The sequence below is a fragment of the Opisthorchis viverrini genome (genome assembly GCF_000715545.1).
Source record: "Opisthorchis viverrini unplaced genomic scaffold opera_v5_194, whole genome shotgun sequence".
Classification (NCBI taxonomy): Eukaryota; Metazoa; Platyhelminthes; class Trematoda; order Opisthorchiida; family Opisthorchiidae; genus Opisthorchis; species Opisthorchis viverrini.
The window spans coordinates 252,005-278,383 of record NW_008751850.1 but is presented as its reverse complement, the minus strand read 5'-3'; the positions used below and the strand labels follow the sequence as shown (position 1 = coordinate 278,383).

General features: G+C 42.3%; 4 protein-coding genes across 4 annotated transcripts in view; 2 read left to right on the top strand and 2 right to left on the bottom strand.

Annotated features, from left to right (window-relative positions):
* Positions 1–3,091: 3,091 nt before the first annotated feature.
* Positions 3,092–20,464, bottom strand: T265_07933 (hypothetical protein; the record flags this gene model as incomplete). The annotated part of the gene is made up of 12 exons (XM_009173598.1): positions 3,092–3,430; positions 3,950–4,013; positions 4,942–5,150; positions 6,053–6,197; positions 6,440–6,665; positions 7,822–8,075; positions 9,107–9,191; positions 9,492–9,605; positions 11,170–11,559; positions 12,424–12,519; positions 15,860–16,072; positions 20,200–20,464. The coding sequence occupies 12 exons, from the start codon at positions 20,462–20,464 to the stop codon at positions 3,092–3,094; spliced, it is 2,400 nt and encodes a 799-aa protein (XP_009171862.1).
* On the top strand, positions 8,384–14,012 carry T265_07932 (hypothetical protein; the record flags this gene model as incomplete). The annotated part of the gene is made up of 2 exons (XM_009173597.1): positions 8,384–8,772; positions 13,883–14,012. The coding sequence occupies 2 exons, from the start codon at positions 8,384–8,386 to the stop codon at positions 14,010–14,012; spliced, it is 519 nt and encodes a 172-aa protein (XP_009171861.1).
* Positions 20,415–26,379, top strand: part of T265_14435 (hypothetical protein) — a gene marked incomplete at both ends in the record, with an annotated part of 10,655 nt that continues 4,690 nt past the window's right edge. The window contains 5 exon segments of the mRNA XM_009173618.1: positions 20,415–20,605; positions 22,667–22,739; positions 22,744–22,835; positions 22,894–23,050; positions 25,475–25,612. Of these exon segments, the coding sequence (XP_009171882.1) occupies positions 20,415–20,605; positions 22,667–22,739; positions 22,744–22,835; positions 22,894–23,050; positions 25,475–25,612 (651 nt within the window).
* The window catches only part of T265_07931 (hypothetical protein), a gene marked incomplete at both ends in the record, with an annotated part of 9,959 nt that continues 4,081 nt past the window's right edge, over positions 20,502–26,379 (bottom strand). Inside the window, 3 exons of the mRNA XM_009173596.1 lie at positions 20,502–20,812; positions 22,339–22,531; positions 22,855–22,935. Of these exons, the coding sequence (XP_009171860.1) occupies positions 20,502–20,812; positions 22,339–22,531; positions 22,855–22,935 (585 nt within the window). The remainder of the gene's footprint in view (positions 20,813–22,338; positions 22,532–22,854; positions 22,936–26,379) is intronic.

Below are 26,379 nucleotides of genomic sequence, written 5' to 3'. Positions count from 1 at the left end.
ACCATGCTGAAAAACCAAGAGATAGATTATAGCCGTTTTAACCGTATCGGGGTACATGAGAATCATCTCACGAAATTGCAGTAGGGAGTTTCAAATCTGTGACGTTTCGTCCAATTTGTTGAACACAACCTGTTGTCTCAAGCGGTTTAATAGCATTGTGATTAGCCCCCAATTACTTGCTGTTTCTTAAGAGCAGAATGGATGTTACGCAGGAATCCACACGGATCCCTCTATACCGCACGTCTTCAGGCGCTGCTACGGCCGATAAGCCTAGCCCACACGAGATTGGCCAAGATTTTGGGACACTTGCCGGTCCGACATCAAGACGAGATCTGATTGGTCAACAATCTGGACCCAACAGCCAATCATGACCCAGTATTCGCCAAATGCCGGTTGCCAATGTCGCATCCAGAACGCGTCAGAAGTTCCAGGAAGTTATAACCGCCTACGCTATATATACGAAGCGCTGTACAACTGTTCCTGACCTCGTTTTGGGCATTAATGGGTCTTGTGCACCTTTGGTGATTGTTTTGACCTGAACGCTAGTTGGGACGCTCAGATCGAGGACTAAGCTGAGGAAAATACCGTTACTGCACCCTTACTCACTTACTGTTTCTTTGGAGCAGAGTAGACCGAGGGATTATCAGACACAAGCGTGGAACGCGATGTTTTCCAGCTTCACTGGGTGCGCACTACTCTTATATAAGGTCGGATTAACTATCAGGCGAAATATGCACTCCGGAATATCTTCCACTTAAAAGTTAGTCTGCCAAGGTCAATCTGGTATGTAACAGAGATCCATAAGAGTTGATCGATGTGCACTAAGACAAAAGGCTGGTAAAAAAGTGAGCCTAAAGTTTATCTTTGTAATGTACTACGGCAGTGAAGCATCGGTGTTGAACACTGATGTCATGCTGTCGATGATGATGATGACTATTCATGAGGTTGCTGAAAATCTGTCGACAGCCCACGACCGGTTTCGCCCTCCTTGGGGCTCATCAGATAGGCGCAGTCCCCGGGTTTCTGTCAACCTTATGTCCTACTTGAAACCAAATTGAGCGAAATTAGCGAATATACACTCATTTGCAGACCAATTTGGTTTTTCGAGAGACCCACCTAAAATCCAGCCAAGTCTCTCGTTTGTGATGTGAAAAGTGTTCACCTCAGTTGGATTTTTGGAGCAGCATTGAATCCTAGTCAAATTAATACTACTACGCCCTCTAACGTTGCTGTTTTTCCTGAACTGTTCACGAACTGGCCACTTTCCCCATGATATTTAACATCTGCCTAGCAGCTGTGTTGTTTGCAGTTTCTTTGACTCGAAACACCCGCAAAATACCTAGCGGCATGAAATGCACGGGAAATCGAAGACGCCAACAGGAAACTTTACATAGCTGACCGCGGGGCGATATTTACGTGTATGGGCAGAGAATCTGCGCCTTTTTCATTGGAATACTCTTGGGATGGCAACGGGCCTGCATGAATGGCATACAAACATAAAGGAAACTACTCACAAGGTTGCTGAAAACTCTTCGACAGCCCACGACCGGTTTCGCCCTTCTTGGGGCTCATCAGGTAGATACGGTCCCCGAGTTTCCGTCAACCTCATGTTCTACTTGAACCCGAATTGGACTGTTTTCGAGAAATACACTCATTTGCAAATCAACTTGGTTTTCATGAAAGACTCAAACAGCCTTAACAGGATTTATGTTCCTGCCAAAGCTAGTTCTGCATAAAATTTTTCATGTTGAGTTACTCTTGATATCTAACTATCTATCGACATGTCTTGTCCTTGTGTGCGAATCGATCATAGTTGCTGAACTTTCCGAGAGTTCAACGTGTCCACCTCATTCCACGTGAAATTCTGTGCTTTGAAATTTACCGTGCTCGGCTTTTTGCGGAGAAAAATGATGGATTTACACTCAGGTAATATAGTACACGGTATAAAAGCATTTGTCACTGAAAAATACAAAGAGAGCTCTAGGATAATTGAAACCACCATTCTCTTCCACGTGTCTTTTGCAATCTAAAACATCTGGTTATTCACAGCGAAGGATAATAACGTTTGCGTCACACTTATTGAGTCGTGTCCAACGCGGGAAAATTCTGTCTTGTTTCAAATCGATCAAATGCGGATGAAGTTGATACATGTAAAGGTATGTGAAATAGCAGTGGGACAGTTGTTGTATTGGACGACTTGTCTGTGAAGTTTATAGGCGAACCTGGTGGAGCGGATATCCAAACAACGGTGGAAGTACTGGTGGGTTGTGTGGCGTTTAAAGTTCCAAAAGTTATATTGTTTAGAAATATGGGATCGGCGGTCTCGATGGATTGTTTTGATTCAGTCAGTGGCTCGCGGAGTTGGTCGTGTAACATGATTTGCTCAATTGTGATCGGCGTGGCCATCAGTGGATCATGAGAAGTTGGCAAAAAGCATGTGGAGTTTGTGGTAGAGCATGTGGGCCGCGTAAGATCAAATGGTTTCGACGTAGTGAATGATGAGTGTTCCTCGGTTTCAAAGGAACCGGTTTTGAGCCTCAGGTTGTCTTGGGTTTCCTCACTAAAATGTGAATGTTTAAAGAAGAGAGATTAATTTTTGTACTCTTCAAACCGCTGTGCAAACTTTGGGTTCCGAGGTTTTGTTAGACAATTTTCACAGGAGATAAACATATGAAGGTGGAGATTAAATGTATGATTTTCAGTTATCTTAGACCTCACGAGGATGATTGTTTATACATTTTTAATATAGAGCGTAACAGTTCTTTATGGTCACGCTTCACTGAAAGCTTTTGTTAAAACTAAGTGTTACGGATGTATTCTATACCTGCATTCATATCTCGTAATTCCATCTCCTGTGTGTATTCCTTTTTTATGTCCACAGACGAAAAAACCGTTTTTGATCGCAACTCAATCAACATATGATCTACTCACAGGTTTGTATTTTGGGGTTCTGCGGGATAGGTATTTTGTTCATAGTCACACCACTCTCGTTTGAATGGCCGTATTCCTGTTCTGGCGTAATTATTCCGGTGAGTCCACACCAAAGGGAAGTACTGGACTCGAGTTTCACTCTTATTAGAGCTCATCATTATTAGAGCTCATCATCATCAATGATCGTTCGGGGATTTGAACCCCGGACATCTGACATGCGAGGCAAGCGTATAACCACTACTCCACCAACACACGTTGGACGCATCTGAATTATCACGTCTGAACAGGCGAACGTGTTCACACTTGAGCGATGTGATTGGTGTGCCCGACTCATCGAACGACGACCCAGTAACTGTCCTGGTTGTGACGATCGATTCACGCTCTTGGTTTGTATTTGCCGAGAATATTTTCCGTTTGCAACCAGTGTTCGCTCCCAAATTTTAGGCTTTCCCACGAGTGTACAGCCGTAAAACACAGAGTGGGTTTTTATCTTCAGAATCTTCAGCGCAGTATCTCACAAAAATCTGAGGCAGTTTAAGCTCACAACATTATTTCTTTGTAAATGAGCTGTGTATCATTTGGCTAGATAGTATAGTGAGTGAAGTTCACCAAGTACGTTTTGGCGCCACCACCCTTCGTTCATGTGGCTGAAGTCACGTGTTCCTGCATTTACTGATTGGTTTTGAGCAACCCAGCTAAAAACCAGTCCTTATCGTTGCAGAAGCTTTTGAGTCAAGCACTGTTGATTATTGGTGCAAAGATGGACGAGGCGATAGTCCTTTTTGGTTTTGTTTTTATGTTTTTTCTGATAGCATCTTCAATGAAGTACAGTTGTTTTGGTCATAGTACTGTTGAGAAACTTGTCACGCAAACTACTTTAGGAGATGGAGTGATTCGTAAGCACTTCACTAAACGTACGCTTCATGTGGCGGTCCAGATAACAAAAGGGCGCTTGATACAGGTTAACTGTAACTTATCAGGATATTGTGAATAGTAAACCGGTGAGCCGCAAGATCACATGTGAACTCAAGGATGGACGGAAGTACTTACAGAAACACTGAGTGAATTCCACAGAAGTTTCCCTGAGAAACCCTCCAAACGACTGAAAATGCTGCGGTTAGTTATTCTTCAGTGGGCCCCAACAGCTAACTCTCCTGAGTTGGATTTTTTCACTAACTAGGTAGAAACGCCAACACGAAGAATTGTAAAACCCTTTTGTAGAATCGCCATTCAATAGGCCTTTGAAAACACCAAGCTGTGATGCCAAAACGCCATGATATCAGTACGATAAAAACCCGGTTTCCTCGTGATAAGCTTGTACCCTATTGATTTTATCTATAATTTGCGTAAAGATCGACTTCACATCCACCTTATCAGCAGTACTGATTTATACTTCAAGCGTTTCAGGAAAACCGATAGCTAACCTATAATTAAAACATCATAACGCCGCGGCATCAACCCAGCAGCTAAGTTGGTTCACCATTATAGACTAAACCCGGAGGTTTTTGCAATCCATCCAGTTAGTCTTCTGAACGGCGAGGCAAAGCGGTCTGATGACTGTCCCTTGTATGCTGTAATTCAATTGATTCACTGCTAGAACAGAACAGACCGGAAGTTGTGTGAACTGTCTTAGAAAAAACGGGTTCTCTGTCTGAGACAGGTAACCTTGTAGTCTACAGGAACCCGAGCACATTGTTCGTAGTTTATGTCTGAGCCACTGGACACTCGTTTGACCTTAGGTTGTGGCTCAAAACACTCATCGAAATCGATTCAGTCAATCACTAATGCACACTAGACCATTATGCACAATCAACTTGATTGAGAATAGAGCAATCTGTCAATCCGTTACATACACAGCTTTGTCCCTTTCAATCCTATATACCATTGTTATAATAGAACAGCGCTGATGAAATGCAACCAAAGTTAACACGTAGAAGTCAATATCCCCTTGCTATGGAGGAAAATAACAGTGGCACTAGTTCAAGCAACCACCGCCTGGACTATTTCCACATCAGCAGAGTTTGTGTTTCTAGAAGACGGAAGGCAGGACACTGTTTGCGGTGATCAGACAAAAGTAAAACTAATTTCGAATATACATTCATTTGCAAACTAATTCGGTGTTTTTTCGAGAGACTCACCTGGAACCCAGCTGAATCTCTCGTTCGTGATGTTCTCAGGCAACTGAATGTGCTGCACCAGGCCGCCTCATGTTTCAGTCGCTACGATATTCGAGATATCGCGATACATGTATATATTTGAAATGTACTACTCATAAGGTTGCTGAAAATCCGTCGACAGCCCACTACCGGTTTCGCCCTTCTTGGGGCTCATCAGGTAGGCGCAGTCCCCGAGTTTCCGTCAACCTCATGTTCTACTTGAAACCAAATTGCACGAAATTAGCGAACATACACTCGGTTGGATTCATCAGCTTAGCTACAGGCATTGTGTTCCGAAAACATAGTGTTTTACCCTGATTTGTTTAATCAACAAAAAAACAGTCAGACCTTGTCTTTTTTGGTATAAATCAACGCAATCCATCTTCCAGAAAACTACTGGTTTGAACTTATGGTTGCCTTCAACCGTTTGTCCACAGGTGGTTGTTTATGAGCCGGTCCCTTCTGCGGTTGAAGTCTGTATGTGATCAACCAGTTTTTCGTGAAAACTTATTGTTTCACCACATTGTCATTACTCTCTGAAGCCTGGTGTGTTTGCGATTTCCGCTAAACTGCACCAAGCAGTCTACAACCCTTTCCGTCGTCTCAAAACTGGTGTGCGGTTGTTCGTCATTCACAGCTTAAGGTTAATTTGCGCCTCTGGTCCTCCCAAAAAAGACTGATATCACCTGAAGAACGTCATTGATGAAAAAGCATTGTTGCCAAGCAGATAGCGGCGCTGTATTCAAATGCTACTCTTTTAGTGAGGTGTACTGCATACATATATACATATGTGTATACATATATGTATGTGTATACATGTTAGGAAGTTCTAGTTGATACCAGGGAATTGGCAAACACGATTCGTCTGCAATAGACGTCTGTGGTGGAAATTAAATTCACCTGGTCTCATGAGGCTCTGAGGAGTCCTTGACCAGTCACTACAATTTGTATTACCTCAAACGTACCAAATAGTAACCGTAAAATCTAGACTGATAACCCCCTGGCTTCCATCTTTTTGATTTTTTTGTGATTTTCTTGTGAATATTTGTGTCCAAAATTTCCGCTGAAAATACCACCGATGTGCAGATAAAAACCTGGGTTTTACTCCTCCTGGGTTCTTACAGTTAAACAGACAAATTTTGCACATCTTGTCCTCACTTTGTATAACGGATTCAAGGTTGCTAATATTCCTCAACCTCTTTCGGCAGTAGTCTCGACAAGTTACCAATTCACCCAACGATGAAATCCGCCGTACGGGAACTCAGTGGCTCCTCAGTTGCAGAGGAACAAAGCGGATAAAGAATTGTGCACGTAATGAAGTTTCGGACGAGGTTGAAAGTCGAATGACTAACCTTTTGCGGAGATCATCATCAGAGTGAGGTTTGTTAAACTTCCGTATTTGCACCCGATGCTTAATTAACGGATCTGATTTTCTCGAGATCCATACTTGATTGCCAGCAGTTTGGCGTCTTCTGTGAGCATGCCAGAGACAAACAATCAGCAGTCCAACGGCAGGAAAAACGGTTGCATTGAGGCAAATCCATAGGATGGGAAACTTTGAGCTTGTAGGACTGGATTCTGAAAAGTGGAGATGTGCAGCGATCATGACTTCTCTTCAGTTAAGCTGCGCTGGTCTGCTGGCTGTTTAGTTTTACACCTCCATTATATTACGTCAAAAAACAGCGTATATCATGTACTACTAATGAGTACTGTATTTATATATATTTACATAAATGTCTCCACAAATATCGTTTATGGTTCGGATTCTCTCTCTCTCTCTCTCTCAGTGACAGTAACTAACAGTGGCTGAAACGTTGGGTTAAACAAAAGCTCTGCACTCACTGTTGCATGTTATCTCCAGTAATTATCCCAGGCAAAGAACCTGTTGAAAGTACGACACTTCATGTCAAGTACACTTGTGGGAGTGTCCCAATCTCAGTAGATGTGAAATTGTTTGCATTACAGCATAGTGACCAGAGAATTTAGAAAATAATCCGGCCATCAACGACAGTAGCAAATCCACAAATATTCACTCGATATCGGTTCGACTGTGATGGGACAAAGCAGTTTTTAGTTCAAATTCTTTTACTCTCCACTATCACAACTAATTCTAAAAGATATTTTAACTCCGCCTGGCGGTGATGCTACTCTGATAATGAGCGCCATGCGCTACAAGTTAAAACGCTGTGGATAAGAGATGCGGGGTGAGATGGACTTTGTGTTTTCAAACTGATAGCTCACAGAATTCCAAAACGGCTTGGTAAAACGGGAAATTACAAAATTATGATCGACTAGAACCGCGTGGAATAATGGATCGTGTTATTTTTTGGTGCACTAGGATAGGCTCTGATGAGATGCACTGTTTTGGGGGTATCTTTACGGAGGCATGACACTTATCCGTGACATCTGTGCTTGACGGAACGAAACTTCAAGGAGTTACATAGGTTGTTGAATAACTCCTAGGGACAAAACGCTGCAGTAAAAATGCTCATTGACCTGAATTCAAATAGTTGATATGCCAATCGTTGCTGATCTGGATTGGGTTTAGCCGACGAGTTAGCATCGCATACAAAGGGTCATTACTAAAAGTACAGGGTGTCTCATAATAGACGCAAAATTAGATTGGGTAAGTAAAATTAAAGAAAAGGTAAAGAAATTTTTTATTATTGGTAGCCACATTAAGGAGATTTTGCGTACAAGCGTTAACATTTTTTTCAACGATGGATTTCAGTACGTACATTTAAATTGTGAAACTCCATTCTTCCCTTGGTGAAAGCGCCACCGTTGCACTTCGTGCTTATAAAACCAAACATGGTCTCATCAAAGATCCTTTCACTGTGTCGCCCATTACACGCTTGATTGCGAAATTCGAGTCCACTGGATCTGTATTGGATTTTCCTAGCAAAGGAAGAAAGTTTCTGAGTGATGAAAGGGTGCCCATTGTACAGAATGCCGTCGACCAATTTCAGTCCCAGAGTACCATGGCATCTTCGTCAATAACTCAGTTGTCTCAGTTGACCGGCATTTCTCGCGGCAGCGTGCATCGTATTATGAGACACCACCTTCATCTCTACCCGCACCACTTCACTTTATTACAAAGCATCCCGGAAGAAGACAAGGAGCAACGTGTCAAACTTTGCTGTGGATGGCATAATCAACAAGCACAGTTGCGTGATATGGTCCCGGGAAGCTCCTCACTAGTATCTCACCCATAATCTCCATTCCCGTCATCTCTGTGTGTAGATGGGATTCTCCTCAAAGTGTCTCCTACGGTTTCCGGCGACAGTTACCTCCATATGCTGCAGATGCATGTTATCTCGCAACTCGAGCAGCACAAGAAGTCATCAACCGTCTTTCAACAAACTGGCGCTCCGCTGCACTACTCAAACCAAGTGAGAAATTACCTCCGAGATCGATTTTCTGATGAGAGAGTCATTGCTTGTGGATTTTCAAACTTGTGGCCCGCAAGATCACCCGATCTCACACCTCTGGATTGTTGGTTTTGGGGAATGATCAAAGCTCACGTACATCATGAAAAGAAACCGAAGAACTTGCTGGAGTTAAGAGCAATAATTGAAGAGGAGTGTGCACGAGGGACGCCTGAAGAAGTTAAACATGTTGTCTCACATCTCATACTGGATCCAACTTGCTGTACAAGAGAGGGGTGGTGTTTTCGAAGTCTTTTGTAATGCCAGTTTGTTTTCAATAAACCTCCATAATGCTTCTATGTCCACGTAAAGAATAATAAATGTTGATATTAATGTTAAAGTTTTAACATTGGTATTATTTTTTGCGTTTATTATGGGACAGTTCGAATATTGCCTATCAACCAGAGGCAAGGCAATAATAAATTCGGCTTTCCCAGCCTACCATATTCCAGATATGATTAATTTCCGATACAGCTTCTGTCTGTCTTCCTTATTCAAGTGAAGATAAATGCTGGGAACGACCATCCCGGCCGCTCCGGGATCGTTGTGAACATCAGTTTAGCAAAAAAACTCAAAATGATCTGCACTCACGTCTCACGTAGGTTCATTAGGCAAATTTTTGTCTGACGTTTGCGTTCCAAATCATTTTTATAGTAATTGAGCAACTTCCTATTAACTGAATGACGTCAAATGAAATCCGTTTTAGATCGGCGGAATACCTCGTGGGTATACTAGTGTCACTGTGGACTCGAATGTCCCTAGTGGTTAGAATCAGACTGATCAGAGACAGACACTTTAATGCGATTGATGCTGACGCATTTTACGTTCAAGTTTAACATTTACCGAGGCATATATTCAGTGCGATGGAAACTACAAGCCTTAGTTGACACGATTTTTAAGGGACGGTATAAAACGAACGCACAAACTGTGTGTGTGGCACAAGTACAAGTAGTTTACCAAACAATACCACACTTACCCTTGTTTAAACTAACGTAGTCCGAGCATTCATGCGGGGCTTTCACATAGCAAAAGCGCAGCCGATATTTGAGCACAGTGGGAATATCGGTGCTCTCCTCATTCGATATTGCACCTGTAATCACGGAAAACCAACACACTTGCACAACATAGCGAAAATGAAGACTGAAAGGATTAATGATAATAATAATAATAATAATAATAATAATAATAATAATAATAATAATAATAATAATAATAATAATAATAATAATAATAATAATAATAATAATAATAATAATAATAATAATAATAATAATAATAATAATAATAATAATAATAATAATAATAATAATAATAATAATAATAATAATAATAATAATAATAATAATAATAATAACCGAAAGGATTAACAATTGTCGGAATATGAAACAAGACCTGACAGAGGGAATTTTGTTTACTTTTCGATTCTTAAAATGGCTTTCTTAGATTCAACTGAAGGAAGAGTTGGAGGGTAGATATTTTTCCTCATTTTTCAAAGTCCCTGATGATAATTCAGAACGGAAGTCAGTAGCTCTGGAAGTATCACTACCGAAATAATCAATCTTACAGCCACCGACTCGAAATCGATCTAAACGCAGACAGTTGTACCATTCACAGCCGCCTAATGCGCTGCCCCATGTAAGCCTACCAACGGTTTTCCACATTTAAGATCTTTTGTAGGCCTCAAGATACAGGTTAAGCGACGGTTTCATATTTGGCCACTGCTTGTAGCCAGTCTATAAATATTGCTGTAAATAGTGTCATATGTTATTCAGTTTACAGTGCTATTTTGGCGTCTTTCGGAAGAGCATGCTCAAACGACACATGCAGTCATTAGGGCGAGGGAAGTAGTTGGCCTCATAGGGACTAATTCTTTAGTCTTGAGGGATTATATGCCTGTACATTTGAAGTTCAGGGACGATCGTTGCTGGACGAAAGATTTATGTGGATAAAACTTGGAGTAAATAATTCTGAGCTGAAAAGCTCGATTCTCAAATTCTTCCACCTACCTGGTGAAATTGGTTGACTGAACGTCACTGAATCAAACAAATTTGAGACTGCCACACAGAGAGGGAACAAAACAGATATTATAACCGCTGACTTTATGGTCTACGCTGATAAATAGAATGAAAATTTCAAATGGATATGTAGAGGTATCTGCCAGGCGTGACGCAAACATAGAGTTGCCAGGTAAAGCCGATCTTTGAAGCTTCTTTTCCTCTAGGACAATGAAGCAATCAAACTAGCCAATAAAACCACCACTTCCGATTTATTTGACCTCTGGATTAGTGAACACAACTCACGTTGGTTCATGTGTAGTAGAACAAGGAATTCCGCCGGAATTCCCAACATACTTTACGCCATTTAAACAGCTGTAGTCCGTTGGAACTCGGATACTTGTTTTGCGGATAGCTGCACCGCTGTATAGACCTCAATTGTAAATGTTAAAACTGCTCAGTCATCAGCAATATGAAGTTTGGTATTCTCAGAAGTATCTGCCTTGCATAGGCTGCGTCCGAGTAATGTCTGTGAGAATCAATGGTGCATGTGGGAATCACTGTTCTGTTACTAGGATAATACCGCTTCATCTTACCGTAAAATACAGCCTATTTTTCAGTGAATTGATCATCAACACAGTTCAACAGGCCAATTCTTACCCTGGTTGCCTTCTACCGGTATCAGAACAGTCCCATCAGAATTCGCTGTTGACGCGTTGAGTACGATATCCAGTCGATGGTCTGGCATAGCCTGGGTTGGGTCGCTAACTGCCGAGCTACCAAGCATTACATTACTTCGGTTTGTAGCGTGACCGTTTGTCATTGACAATCCGTTTTCACAGTATTCAATCGCGAACAGCTCACTGCTAGCAGTTGTGATAGAAACTTTCGGACAGGTGTCATAGATCAGAGAAGGCGAGGCAAATGACGAAGTGCGGATTTCCTCCACTTGAATACAAAAACTGTTGGGTAGAGTCGTGTCATCTTGGAATTGCAGCTCAATCCTGTCCGAGTTGAGTTCGTATCCGATAATTTTTGGGAACTGTAAATCTGAGGTGGACGTATTATTAAAAATAAAAGTTTACCAAACGCTGCTCTTACCATGTGGAGAGTAGCATAACAGTCCGGTATTTAGGAGAAAAGAAAATGTGTTTTGATTCCAGAGACTCAGATGATCTTAGGGGTACGGAGTGAAATTTTCCGGCAGAACGGTCAAATTTTCTCGTGCTTACAGTTGTTCGTAAGGCGTTAAATTATGCAGAGTTATTCGTCAGTTTGTTGAACCAGTGCAAATGGGATATGATATCAAAACGTGAAACTGAAATTAATAACAACCTGTTTCAAATATTTCCGGGCTTAAGTAAAATACAGTTTGAGCAGCAATATATGAATATATATATATGAAAATAATATATAAATAATGTGTACCATGTAATTCGCGGCACATAATCAATAAACATCCTTACGGAATCACACTGCTTCACACAAAATTCGGCGCCTCATGCAGAGTATGCACAGTTGTAAGCGCCTCTGATCCCCTTGCAACCTGGTAATCGCAGTGGCTGCCTTATTTACACTCTGGCACCAGTGCGCCTACCTACTCTCAAAAATGTTGCAAATTCTTGTTGATTTTTTCAAACATTTCCCTTGTTAACAGAGCCTCTTCTAAACACAGCCTGTAGAACTCACGTCACATCGAAATAATGACAGCTGATGATAGGTGGTCTTTTGAGTATCGAAACAAGTCGCGAGTTCTTATTGAACAAACGAACGTCTTACAGTGTCTTATCCCGTATCCGAGACTAAGGACTCTGTTTTCTTCATAAAATTAAGGTCAGTTTCGTAAGATAAAAAACAGATACTTTTGGGAAGGAATAGCTTGGAAGTCTAGGTAGACAAACACGCTCGGCTTACCCATTGTTTTGACCTTGATCACCTCGGAAGATGGCCCAGCACCAAGTTTATTCTCACCGTAAAGAGTAAGATAGTAGGTGCTTCCTGGCCGCAATCCTGTGGAAGTTTGAAGAGAAGTCACTCAGTCCTGGACAAAGGTCAAAAAGCCCCAATTATCTATCTCCTAACTATATCAGTTCAAATTTACCTAAATGCATTCATGCTGCAAATTACGTGATTCTGCGGGAATTGTTTCGGACTACTACTGATGAGGCAAGCGAGTAGCATGTAGTTTTCTCTACACGTTTAATGGAAGGTGCACCCATGAGGTTTGTTACGTAAAGATGTAAAGATGTTCAGTTTTTTTTTTAAAATAAGGCACACATGAGATTTTACTTGCTCATCAAATCGTTTGTAATCGTTTGGTGTTTGCTAATGAACGACTTCGCCGCGAAAGGCTTTCATCCGTGCATTGGTATAGACGGGGGTGTGCTTATACTGATCATTTCAAGCCTCATCACCCCAAATGGCTTATTTTAAATTCTAACAGGCATAGAAGGAGAACATCTAAGTGTGTATAGGTACATTGGTTGTTGTACTTATGTAGCCCTTTGTCATGTTTATTTTGAACTGAATTTGGTACTCGCATTCATTCATCTGCATTCCTCTTTGAGGAATCCTGACGGTGCGCACGCGACCCTGTCCGCAGCTGTGTGTTGTGAACACTGAAAGATTTATTGGCATTGCTGACGAACGAGGAATCTCCTTAATACCAGTGTAAATTTGCTATTCTCAGCATTTAGTTCGATGTAAAGCGATGCGATCGAAATTTGTTCTCTACAGACCAGGCCAATAGTACTAGCTATCCTGCATTGTGGTTTCCGTGCTTTGTCCATACAAGAATGCTCAATGTCTAAACATAAATATCCAGGTTAGGTATTAAATATATCGCATATCTGCACGGATAAAATTCAATGCAACCTCTTAGGATCCGCTGTTCGCATTGGTAATGCAGTGGTCCCCTTTTTCCATCACCGAAGATTTTCAAATCAGCATACACCAAGGCGAAAAAACCCACCGGTAGTGTGTCCAAGGAGATATGTAGCGCTGAGGAGAGTGAAGTATGGAAGAGGTTCAACTGCAGGCTTTTGGAGAGTTTGTCTCTTGCAGAGGATGTTCCGGCACTCTCAGTCTAGTGCAGCAATATTAGAATGGTGATGCACTTGAATCCATCCTGTATAATGAAACTTTGGTCCTTCTGCTCTCACACTCGAAGGCATGCAATGTATCTTTCTCTAGAATTAAAGATGTCACTTATACAAACAGTCGAAATGAGTTTCACCTGTTCACTGGAGTCCAATAACACCGCGTCTCCATGGAACTTGAATGTTTGTCGGATTACTCAACGTTCATAACTCTAGTCCGGGGTTCGAATCCCGGCACGGCCGTTGGATATGTACTGCCGATGAGCTCTAATAAGAGCGAAACTTGAGTCCAGTGCTTCCCCCGTTTGGTGTGGACTCACCGGAATAATTACGCCAGAAAAGGAACACGACCGATCAAAAGAGAGTGGTGTGACTATGAACAAAAATTCCTGCTTACTTTTGTAGAGAAAGTTTTGTATACTCTTTCAAATCAAGAATTGTGAACAGAAAGTTGGACCATATTTACCGCGGAAATTCTCTTCACTCACAGATGGTTTTCAACGCATTTCGAACAACATGCAACCCTCAATCTGATTAGATGGCTGCGAGGAAACAGTGTTTTAGGATGACAAAAGTCACCGCTTATTCGGGTAAAAACCGGATATAATCATGAAGCAACGCTGTCTCGCCTTCTTGCTGATATTGGTTTGAGACCTTGGTTCGATTTTGGGAGCAGCACACTCAAATTTGGTTGTTTGTTCCAACTTGGTTTAAATAGGACATTGCGGGATTCCTTAGCACAGTCTTTGAGGTGGACAGATTGCTGTAGTCTCCAGGGAAACATGTCCTTCATTTGAACAGTAGGTGAAGCCTATGAAGTATGAAACGGAATTTTGGCTCCTTGGGGGTCTTTGATTGGCTCAGCGATAGAAGATGCCGTGGTGACTTCAAAGTATGGGAGCAATCGGAAATACAATATTTCTGATTAGTATTTTCTTCCACATCGCAGCTTTCGCGGGTGAGCCGGTGTTGAATCTAACCTGACCTTTTGATAATTCCCCCATTCATTCGCTTACTCCGTCTAAGTACTTTTGATCTCCGGTTGTTTTGCTTATTCGTACCCGCAGAGGCCGTCCGTTCCGACATTTGTGTATTGGCATGGGTGTCTGTGTGTGAATGTGCGCTGCTGACCTACTTACCCATGTGCGTTCATGTCCCGTTTGCTGAGCCTGCCTTGACTTGTTTTCCCATCAGTTCCTTGTCATCGCACTTCCAATGAGAATCACGAAACCCTCATGGGAAGGGACGACGGCAACCCACGCTGCTGAGCCATCATTTCGCTCGCCGTTGTTTGGTGTGCGGACGTTGACACTGCACTGTGCCGGTCAGTGACAGGCCTGTGAACTTGTTGACGCTACGAACGTGAACAACTGAGGTTTGTTGTACACATTTGCTTGACCCTATGTATACCGTATCGTAGAATTACGAACCCAATTCTTCCTTTTGATATTCGGGACTGTCGAACCTACGCGTTACTCAAAGTTCCGTGTCGGAAATCTCAACAGCCGGCACACAAATGTTCACTGACACAGCTGTTATCTCTGCTGCCCGAGTGTTGAACTCAACTATGCTGAATGGTTGTCCAGCTGTTGAAAGAAATCCTGGAGCACGGAGAATTCTGGTTAATAGCCGAGTTCCGCAACAATTTGCAAGGGCGTCGCGTCCGTAAGCCGTACATGTTTCCACTCCAGCTCCAGACAAAAACTACAACGGGCTGCTCGACAAACCTACTCTCATTCCAGCATGCAGCACGACACTGATGTCCTATTTAAACATTTCCAAATGTGGACTGATAATCTGGTAGTAGACGCTGAGTGACACATTTTACAGAATCCGTCTGACCAGCCTGCAAATGCAGAACGGGCACCAAAAACGAGGAAGACTCGTTTATAAACTACCAGCAGGAAAGCTACAGAATGGTTATTTTTATTATTCAAGCGAGCTAACCAGTCTAAAAGTGGATGAGTTTACTTTGTGAGTTCATCTTGTCTCATAGAAAGACTTTTTTAATGTTGCCCCCAGCATCTCGGAAACGGTTGATGTAAACGAACGATATTTTTCCTAGAACGTATTCACCGTTTGACAGTACCGCGTTTTGCGGTTCAACCCCAAATTCGTTTAAAACAACGCAGGCCAGCCTTCCAACACAACAAAAAATCCGTTGTGGTGAGAGGAAACGTTTTCAGTATGGACTACACAATCAAGAACAATCGGAACTATGGAGATACAGTGCCAGACGAACGATAACGTACCTGTGAACCAGCATTGTTGTCGCTCTGGAAAAGAGGGTACATCTGGAATTACGACTGTCCTTCCTCCACTTTGTGAATGGGGATCCTGGTCTTTGATCGATCGAACCATAAGCTTTTGCGAATAGCCACCATGATAGCCTGCGATCCAAGACAGTAGTATGCGATCATCTGTGATGTTTATCAGGTGCACCGACGAAGGAGCTTCTGGAACGGCTAGGTGTGGAAAGATACACATGTTCCGCAAAGCGTTCCTTGATTAAGAGCCTTCTACATATATCCTATGCCATGTACTACATGGCATATGATGAGTAATTGCTAATCATAAGGAGGCGTGTAATATAGCTTGTGGTGTAGGGGTATTTTTATGATAATCTAGCTAAAAACTTCAACCGAGTTGAATTTTACCCCCTCATGACATCCTCTTTTACTTCTCCCACTTGTTTTTTTTTAAATTTGAATTGCTTTAGGCTGCAACAGGATCACATTTGAACTGTTGAACTGCGAGAAATTCTTCATACAAATGTGCGAAAACACACTGTTTACAACTGTTGATCCGCTGAGTAGTTTGTGCCGAGATCGACTCCGTAAATAACACGTATAGTGGCCCATCAACTAAGCGGGTTTTACCTTCGATTATAGCCAATGTCCAAACTCTCGAGGAGAAATGCCAGAACCACGCAAAAATTAAGGTTGAAGTGATAGAGCCACGGTGGTTTACCGCTGTATTAGTTGAACAAAGATGATGAATACTATAAATCTGCATACGTATTACTCTCATCTGTATTACACTCCTTTCCTTTTTTGAACTGTTTTGTGGTTGTTTGTCTCATAGCTTAGAGACGGGTAGGTCAGAGTTTCACTCTTCCTAGAACTAAGGAAAGAGCGACTTCGTTGGCTACGCTGAAGTGAAACCTCCTACGTGGTGTTTCAGTTGCGCATGTTGAACAATTTCAACGTCTCAATAGGGAGAGATGCTCAATGTCAGTCTGAGTATGTCAGTTTGTTGGCCAGTGTACTTACTAAACGAATTTATGTTCATAGCCACGCCACTCTCGTTTGAATGGCCGTGTTCATGTTCTGGCGTAATTACTCCGGTGAGTCCAAACCAAAGGAGAGCACTGGACTCGAGCTTAACTCTTATTAGAGCTTATCAGCAGTGCATATCCGATGACTGTGCCAAGATTTGAACCCCGGACATCTAACATGCTAGGCGAGCGTGTAACCACTACTCCACTAACGTACGTTGGACGCATCTGACTTATCACGTCTGAACAGGCGAATGTGTTTACACTTGAGCGATATGATTTAGAAGTTAGTGTTTTCTGTTCGTGGATGCAGAATGCCTGTTATGTGAAGCGTGTAATTACGTCATTCAGCAACAGGTTTTCACCAACTTTTCGATTACCATCGACACACGTCGGAATCGTAGAATCCTTGACTGAATACTCTCTAGAAGACTGCGCCATTTTCCCATGTTTCAAAAGCTACCAAGCGCAATGTGGATGATTCCCAGGAAAGAAGAATACATCCATATATTTGTAATGTACTACTCATAAGGTTGCTGAAAACCCAACGACAGTCCACGACCGGTTTCGCCCTCCTTGGGGCTCATCAGATAGGCGCAGTCCCCGAGTTTCCGTCAACCTTATGTTCCACTTGAAACCAAATCACACAGAATTAACGAATATGCAGGCATTTGCAAACTAATTTGGTTTTTCGAGAGACTCACCTGGAACCCAGCCGAATCCCTCGTTTGTGATGTTTCCTGCCAACTGAATGTGCTGCACCAGGCCGCCTCATTTTCCAGTTGCTACGATATTCGAGATATCGCGATACATGTATATATTTGAAATGTGCTACTCATAGGGTTGCTGAAAATTCGTCGACAGCCCACGACCGCTTTCGCCCTTTTTGTAAATGTATCGCGATATCTCGAATATCGTAGCGACTGAGGCGGCCTGGTGCAGCACATTCAGTTGGCAGGAAACATCACAAACGAGGGATTCGGCTGGGTTCCAGGTGAGTCTCTCGAAAAACCAAAACGGTTTGCAAACCAGTGTATATTCGCTAAGCACACAACCACTTTGTGCGGAAAGTACACCCGGCGCGAACATCCACCGGCAGTTTGTGCGCAGCACGAATGTTTGTAATCTAGCCTTGATCACAATCTGTCATCCTATAGACCAGGACATTCCTATCACTAATATGTTCTGGTCCTGGAGAATTTAAGCTAGTATCAATAATGATTAGATTAATAGCANTATCAATAATGATTATATTAAAAGCATAAATCAAATACATTTGGTAAAAGATGTCGAACGTATGGCGAAAAGGACCTCTAACGACTCTGTTGAAAACCTGGAAAACGACATGAGGAATTGTAGTGCAGTTGTGAACAGCTGTTCAGCTGTGATGACTCATTTTGGAAGCCTAGTTACAATGCCACCCGTAGAAAGCACGAGGGTTGGGCTACTGCCAGGTTGCCCAAGCCTAGACATGAAAATAGTAAAACAGATGTCGTGTTCGGACCACAGACCTTCCGGTGACTGAAATCGCTCTCTAACTCCTGAGCCATCTCGCCTAGTGAACGACTGTAGCGCATCGTCAAACTAAAGTAAGGATGTTCTATAAATGCAGGTTGTATTCGGTTCAAACCGAACCTCTTAGACATAGTACTTATCACGTCCTTCAAGAAGATCGCCAGAATGTCAGAAAACACGCTTGTAGGATCCCACTAGGTCCGATTTCAAGGTCAATTTTAGCGCATTGTTCAAGCTAATGAATCACTGTTGGGCTATCCCACTTCCTCTTGACAACATTATTGTCCAGCATTGTGTTCCGACCTAGAGAGCACTTGTGTCTAATTAGTCTATCTGTTGTTTAAACAAATGGTGTTCCAGATAAGTATGAAGTAGAATGAACAATTATCCAGAGTACATTTGTGTCAGTCACTCATCAGTCAAATACACCGAACGTTCCGCATTCACCCAGCCTTGTACAGAGCGCTCAAAGACTCGTAGCCGTCAATAGTACTCAGTAATTGGAAGGTGACACAAGTTGTTGCTCCGCTGTTTAACACGGAAACGCCGAAAAACGAAATATCGGTGTACTTTGCACCCTATAGGAAGTTGCTGGAAGTTGTGAATTTGTATAGTGTGTAGTTATGAGGATTTATCGGTGCCATGCCTAAACGAGTGTGCAGGGACGTTAGCGGTTTTGGTGTACTGTTCAGACAAAAGCAGATCAAATGATGATCGTCATTCGACTGGATGATTCAATCAGAATTCATTTGATTTGTACATAAAATACATGTCCTTAATACCCAATATTTATTATTTGATACAAGCATCTAGATGAACTGCTTCCGCCACCCAGGTATCATTCTCCCAATAGGTTCTGGTGAACCCACTGGAATGTTGTAGATTTTCGGGAAACAACTTGACTCACATTGTTTCTCCTGCCACGACAGGTTGACTGGAGTTGCGAGATTGAATCTAAGGTCAAATGTACATAGCGTATAAGCCGTAATGTGTATTCGAGTCTTTAGTTTTCGGCGAACTCCTTGCGAATGTTCAAACTACCCGGCGTTTCCACTTCCATATTTCTGTTGAAAACCAATTTGATTTGATTGCGCGTCAAGAATCTATCATTTGGCTCCTGGACAATTTTGGTTTACAAGCAAGTGGATAAGCTGCATACTTTCATCAAGGTAACTACTCACAAGGTTGCTGAAAACCCTTCGACAACCCACGACCGGTTTCGTCCTTCTTGGGGCTCATCAGGTAGGCGCGGTCCCCGAGTTTCTGTCAACCTTATGTTCTAATTGGACCCAAATTGAACTGTTTGCGAGAAATACATTCATTTGCAAATCAAGTCGGTTTTCACCAGCGACACAACTGAATCTCTCGTTTATGATATTCGACAACTCAATGCGCTGCACACCGGCCACCTCATGTTTCGGTTTGCACGATATTCGAGAGATCGCAATATATTTTCATAAAGGAAACTACTCAGAAGGTTGCTGAAAACCCTTCGACAACCCACGACCGGTTTCGTCCTTCTTGGGGCTCATCAGGTAGGCGCAATCCCCGAGTTTCCGTCAACCTTATGATTTACTTGAACCCAAAGGGATTTGCAAATGAGTGTGGATGAGCTCCTTGATTACGAAAAAATGGGGAAACATCATCTCCCCAAACAGCACAATTCAACAGAAATGACAAAGTCGGACGTTTAAGTCATCCTAACTTGTCTCACCGGCATAGACTTTGTAAGTACAAGATAACCTTAGGTGGATCGCCATGTAATTCTGAACAGACAGGTAAACATGGAAGACCACTCACAGTAATTTTGCACTCGAAGGTAGCATGTAGTGCAACCTTGAGTATTCTCCACGTGGGCCGCATACAGACCTAGTTCCGGTGTACTTGGTGGAGTATAAGACAGAAGGGTCACAACCAAAGATTCTGTGTAGTCCGGTAGACGAAAGCCAGCTTTGGAAGCAAGATGTTCTGCAGCCGCTTGTCCTGTAAGAAGAGCGACCGAAATATTCTGAACCATGGGACTGACCGTCGTGCTGTCTAAGGCAGCAAGTGGCGTCCCATTCATGCAGGTGCACACGGAATTCCCAGTTCCTGGCGGTTGTTTATTGGAACACAAGGAATTTGTGCTGTTCAGTTACGGGCGGCCGTTTATTGGAACACAAGGAATTTGTGCTGTCAGTCACTCGTTCCCAGAAAACACGCCACGGTAACGGGTTGGATCGGAGATAGCACGAGAGGTTTTGTTTGATGTCTGGCAGAGCACTTTCGCGAACGCCTTGAAATGATTGACCTTGGCTGTTGATTGCATGATCGTTTAACAAGTCAGTCACATACTCTGCGGATGGCAACGAATAGTCATGCTTCCGTCTGATGGAAAATTTGAGCGGTTGTGAATAGATCAGCTGTGGGGGATCTGTTTGGAGAGAGTGATGCATTCAAGCTTGAAAGTGCTTCCATCTTATAGTAACTAACGACATGAAGTGCTAACTTTTTAGCTTATGTCAACCTTAATGGATTATATTTGCTATACTTGCACATCCCAACAAACTTCAATACTGTTTTGAAAGATGGTAGCGAATGGCACTTATGAAACGGTAGAAAGTAGCAGATGGCGAACGTGCTTATGCATATGTTTATAAAGCTACGGGATAAGTAAAGTACAGAGTGGAATCAAGAGCTTCTATCTCTGGATGCATTTACGGTTGTGAGGCGCGCTCCGTTGCTCGCCATTTGAAATACTTCGTGCTACGAAATCCCTAACAAATCTACACTTGCATTTATCCTCCACAGCGCTGTTCAACAGATCGACAGATGGTGACTCTCGGTAACGCTCGTGCTTCGACAATGTTCATGAATCAGAATGAAGTCGATGTGTAGATTTTGGATGCTGATCATATGCTTCCACACCTCGTCATCCATGTTTTCAATTGCTTATGTTGTTACCGTAATTCGTTGATCCGTATCAAGTCTTATAGATGTATATTATATCAACGAAGTTGTGGCACTTCCGTTCACAAACCCTAGCTGATCCAAGTAGTGGACCAATCAGGCTGCGTTCCATTCAAATCAAATCGTGCCACTTAATGTATGGTTCAAAATGAATTTTGTATCCTGTGTGTCTATGGATCTTCACAGGCGATTTATCCAACTTGAGTATGTCAGTTTGATTAGCGTGCTACGGTTGAGGTCGATATGCTTTTAGTCAGGTCATAACATTACAAAACAGCACGTGGTACTGTGAACCATTCTCGAGATTTAAGCGGCCAATAGTCAAGTGACGTGTACTGCCCGGGCCGGGCTCCATTACTTCTTGTCATATCGAACTTTGCCGGTGATACCCACCATAAAAACGACTTGCAATGGATTGCATACAAAGTATTTTGAACACCCAATAAACCGGGGACATACTGTGCACCAAACGTGTAACCATTTAGTTCACTGATTTGATTTCACGACAGTGTTTGTACGAAACATCCTGTACGATTAGTTAATGGGTTGAATATAGTACAGGGCGATTAGGAGATCGATACCGCACGTTCATTTTGTACTGAGAACATCCATAAACAATTTTAATTTGAGGTTTGCTGTGGTATTTGATGCTAAAAGCTGATCTTTCGCGAATGTTACTAATTTTTCCGACTCTGCTCATCTCAGGTTCCATGCAGTTTTGCACATTAAGGTTCTCGATAACATGTCGGACAAGCTTCTTGGCTCGTACCAACTAACCGCTAAATTCATTTTAGTAACTCAAGCAGAATTTCTGTTACAGATTAGTTAAACTTTGCTACCTCATCATATCTTTGACCAAAGTTTTTGAAAAAGGAAACCACTGTCCCCTTCTTCGGACGTATTCATTGTGCAAATGAAATCAGTTGTTAGTCTTGGGTGATTCAGGTAACGAAATGTGCGATGAGTAGAACCCCATCAATTGCAACTTACATAATAACTGGAGCTCTGTAGTTTCGTTGACAAAAGTGTCGTTGGACGAACTCGCTTGGCATGCGTAAATCCCTTCATGTTCTCGTAACACCGGCTGGAGGAATGTTAGTTCACTATGTGTCTCCCAGTAGAACTCACGATCTTCGAAGTAAACACAGCGCGTCTGCCAAAGGACAATGTGATTGGGGCCTTCCTATGCAGAAGAGAAGTGGGAACCTTCACTAAGAAGAAGACCCTTTGAACTTGGAAAGACAGCTCGAAGGAGAGGTTCTACACCACACAATCGTGGAGGACAAGGATGAATTGAATATTCACACATTTTTTGTAGTGTAATAATCATAAAGTTGCTGAAAATCCATCGACATCCCATGACCGGTTTCGCCCTTTGTGGGGCTCATCAGGTAGGCGCAGTCCCCGGGTTTTCGTCAACCTTATGTTCTAATTGAAACCAAATTGCACGAAATTAGCGAATATACACCCACTTGCAAACCAATTCGGTTTTTTCGAGAGACTCACCTGGAACTCAGCTGACTCTTTAGTTTGTGATGTTCTCAGGCAACTGAATGTGCTGCACCAGGCCGCCTCATGTTTCAGTCGCTACGATATTCGAGATATCGCGATACATGTATATCTTTGTAATGTACTGCTCATAAGGTTGCTGAAAATCCGTCAACAGCCCACGACCGGTTTCGCCCTCTTTAAGGCTCATCAGGTAGGCGCAGTCCTCGACTTTCCGTCAACCCTATGTTCTAGTTGAAACCAAATTGTATGAGAATAGCACTCATTTGATAACTAATTTTGTTTTTCGAGAGACTCATCACAAACGAGCGATTCAGCTGGGTTCCAGGTGAGTTTCTCGAAAAACCAAATTAGTTTGCAAATGAGTATATATTCGCTAATTTTTGCACATTTTAGCTGTATGAATGACAGACCACGTAATTGCAGCCAATATAATTTTTGATAGTTCATATTATTTGAATGATCCCAGTGACAGGGCACTCCAGATTCTCATGAAATCAAATTTAGAAAATAATATTCTCAAACTAGAACAAAAATCTGATGACAGGGATTTATGTAAATGATCTGATGTTGTGCATCAGATCCTGAGTTGGTGAGTTCAAAGAATTGCATAAACGCGGAAGACTTTGCATGGGCGGTTAGAGGCAAATCCACATCGACCGATTCTTGGAAATTAAGTAGTAGAAAACTGGCGGTTTCTTTGAAGGAGGAATGACGCAAGACGACACAAGGATTACCCAAAAATCATAAAGCTGCGATTATCTTGGACCAAATACCGGCCAATTAAGCATCAACATAAGCTAACCTAACCTGAAAACATCACAAACGAGAGATTCAGTTGGGTTCTAGGTGAGTCTTTCGAAAAAACCGAATTAGTTTGCAAATGAGTGTATATTCGCTAATTTCGTGCTATTTGGTTTAAAGTAGAACAAACTACATCGCAGGTGCCTGAAATCCACTTCTGTTATATCAGAATTCAGTTAGATCTTAGTCTTTGAACGAAGGATCTTTTCTATCCCCGAAATACTTTACGACTGCATTTGGTGTTTACTGATGAAGCCTAGTCTTGTACTGGTTTGCAACTAAATACACAAACCACGGGGACCAAACGGACACTTTCGTGCCGTTACCGTCATAATCGAATGTGAAGTGTTTGTGAGAATCCGAACTTCCAAGAGTTACTAAAAAAATTTCTAGCCGACATCAAACGGTATGGATGCTGAAACGCGTTACATTTTGTGAATGACATCACTCTGACCTTTCAGTCACTCAGCTTAGCAACTCCTGTTGCCAAAAACTGAAGTCGAAAGCGACTCAGTGTAAACAAATCAGAACATAAGGTTGACGGAAACCCGGGAAGTGCGCATACCTGACGAGCTCCAAAAAGGGTGAAACCGGTCGTGGGCTGTCGACGGATTTTCAGCAACTTTATGAGTCGTACGTTAGAAAGATAACCTACAACTGGTTTGCAGGATTATTTCCCCAGCTGATTTGCAACAAAACGCTTAAAATAAGTTTTCAACTGGTCGGTCGCATGGGTGACGAGCATAGACAAGGACAATGTCCACCACGGCTAGGTATCCTGTCGCTCCTCAGCTAGGCTCCTCGGGGTTACAGTCCAATTGGCAGATGCCAATTTAATAAAAAAAAACAGGATACGAACATCTCTACACTAGAAAATTTCACTCGTAGTTTAATGACAGTATGTGCGATCTAAAAGGTATGGCTACGGGAAGTCCATGTTTCCTATCAAATAAAGGCATTTCTGCGTGGCTAGCGATAACCAAGGCTGAGTATCTCGAAACCTATACTTCGTGAAGAAACTAAGTCTGTGCTAGTGTGCGCCATACAGTTTCTACTTAGATCGAAGTCTCACTGAGTGGGATGTACGGAGTCTAGACTTCTTAATATAGCACCGTGTAATTCCATATTTTCTGGAACCAGGTTGATGTGACAGCCTGCTGATAAAAAGTGAGGAGAGTAAACACAAAGTTTGTTCTACGTGTAAGCGAAAAGCGTTGTGTCCGTATGATTAACTCATTTCATCGATCAGCGGTCCTATGTTTGGAGGGGAGACAGAACGCCTGATCAATGGAGTCTCGATAGTAAATTGGTGAACTTCTGAACTATTGTCCCATTGGGGTAATTTCTAGCAACTAAATCAAAATAAAGTGCGCTTAACGACCTTGAACTTGACATATGGACTTAATTGGACTATCGCGAGACAATTAACTGTTCTTGAAGATCGGTAACAGATTGTCACCGCTTACAGAGGCTTACAGAACTGAACCAAATTCAATTGAAAGGCATAGCGACGGGGGCCTGATTAATGTTGTGAGGACACCATCCTTCATATTCCTCCAGCGTATCCCGAATTATTGTGCTTTCATCTACCTGTGGAAATTTCCTGTACTTTAGAACTGAAACTCCTAAACTGCTTCCAAGGACGATTGTTTGTCACTCCTTTTAATCTGAATGTGGCAAAGTGGGGTTTCAAAGCTTTGTACCTAATCTAGTTTTTAACGCTCTTACGTTGTTACACTGTTACTTAAAGGTAATTTGTGGTTACGCCACAAATAAAAGTACAAAAATCGTATAGAAAGCGCCATTTACACAGTGTAACGGAAGCTGTCAAAGTAAAACGATGCATTTTGACATAGATCTGGTCTGGTGCAGCACATTCAGTTGCCTGGAAATATCACAAACAAGAGATTCAGCTGGGTTCCAGGCGAGTCTTTCGAAAAACCGAATGAGTGTATTTCGCTAAGTTCGTGCAATCTGGTTTCAAGTAGAACATAGGGTTGACGGAAACTCGAGGACTTCGTCTACCTGATGAGCCCTAAGAAGGGCGAAACCGGTCCTGAGCTGTCAAAGAATGTTCAACAAGCTTATGAGTAGTACATTAGATCTGATTGTGTTTTTGCCTGCAACTGTTCCCGACGGCAAATCTAAAAGAGATATCCGTTTCGTAGGAAGCATTTATTCGACCTGAGTTCAGGCGTTTCTCGCAAATGATGGAACTGAATTCGGAAATGTGTTTGCTGGATATGTTTCATATAGACACAGTGAGCATATTCGAATTTGGCCTGATTCACTGAGATTGAAACCGGGTTTAATCACTATGTCCACTTCTTGAAAATTGATTTTTTCCCTGTCAACTCGGGCTTGCAGTACGCATGTTAGTATCCGGGTTATGACTGCTCTCCTGTGAAATCAGTCACGATAAACCGGACGGCTTTAGTTCGCTCCAGAATACCCAACAGGTGTTTTGGTTTAGCATACAGCTGGGTAGGTTTACAGCTTATCCGTTACAGTTTTTATCAGCAAGGTCAGATTCCTGAAGTCAACCTCAAAACTCCCGAAACCTACTGCTCCACCAAAAAGAATCACGATTACAATCGTATCCTCCCTGCGTTTCGGTGTCGGATCGATATTACTGAAATTAGCCTATAGTATACAGGTTAGTTGATTTGGCTTCTGTCCACGGAACAGTAAACCAGACAGCAACACAAACAAAAAACT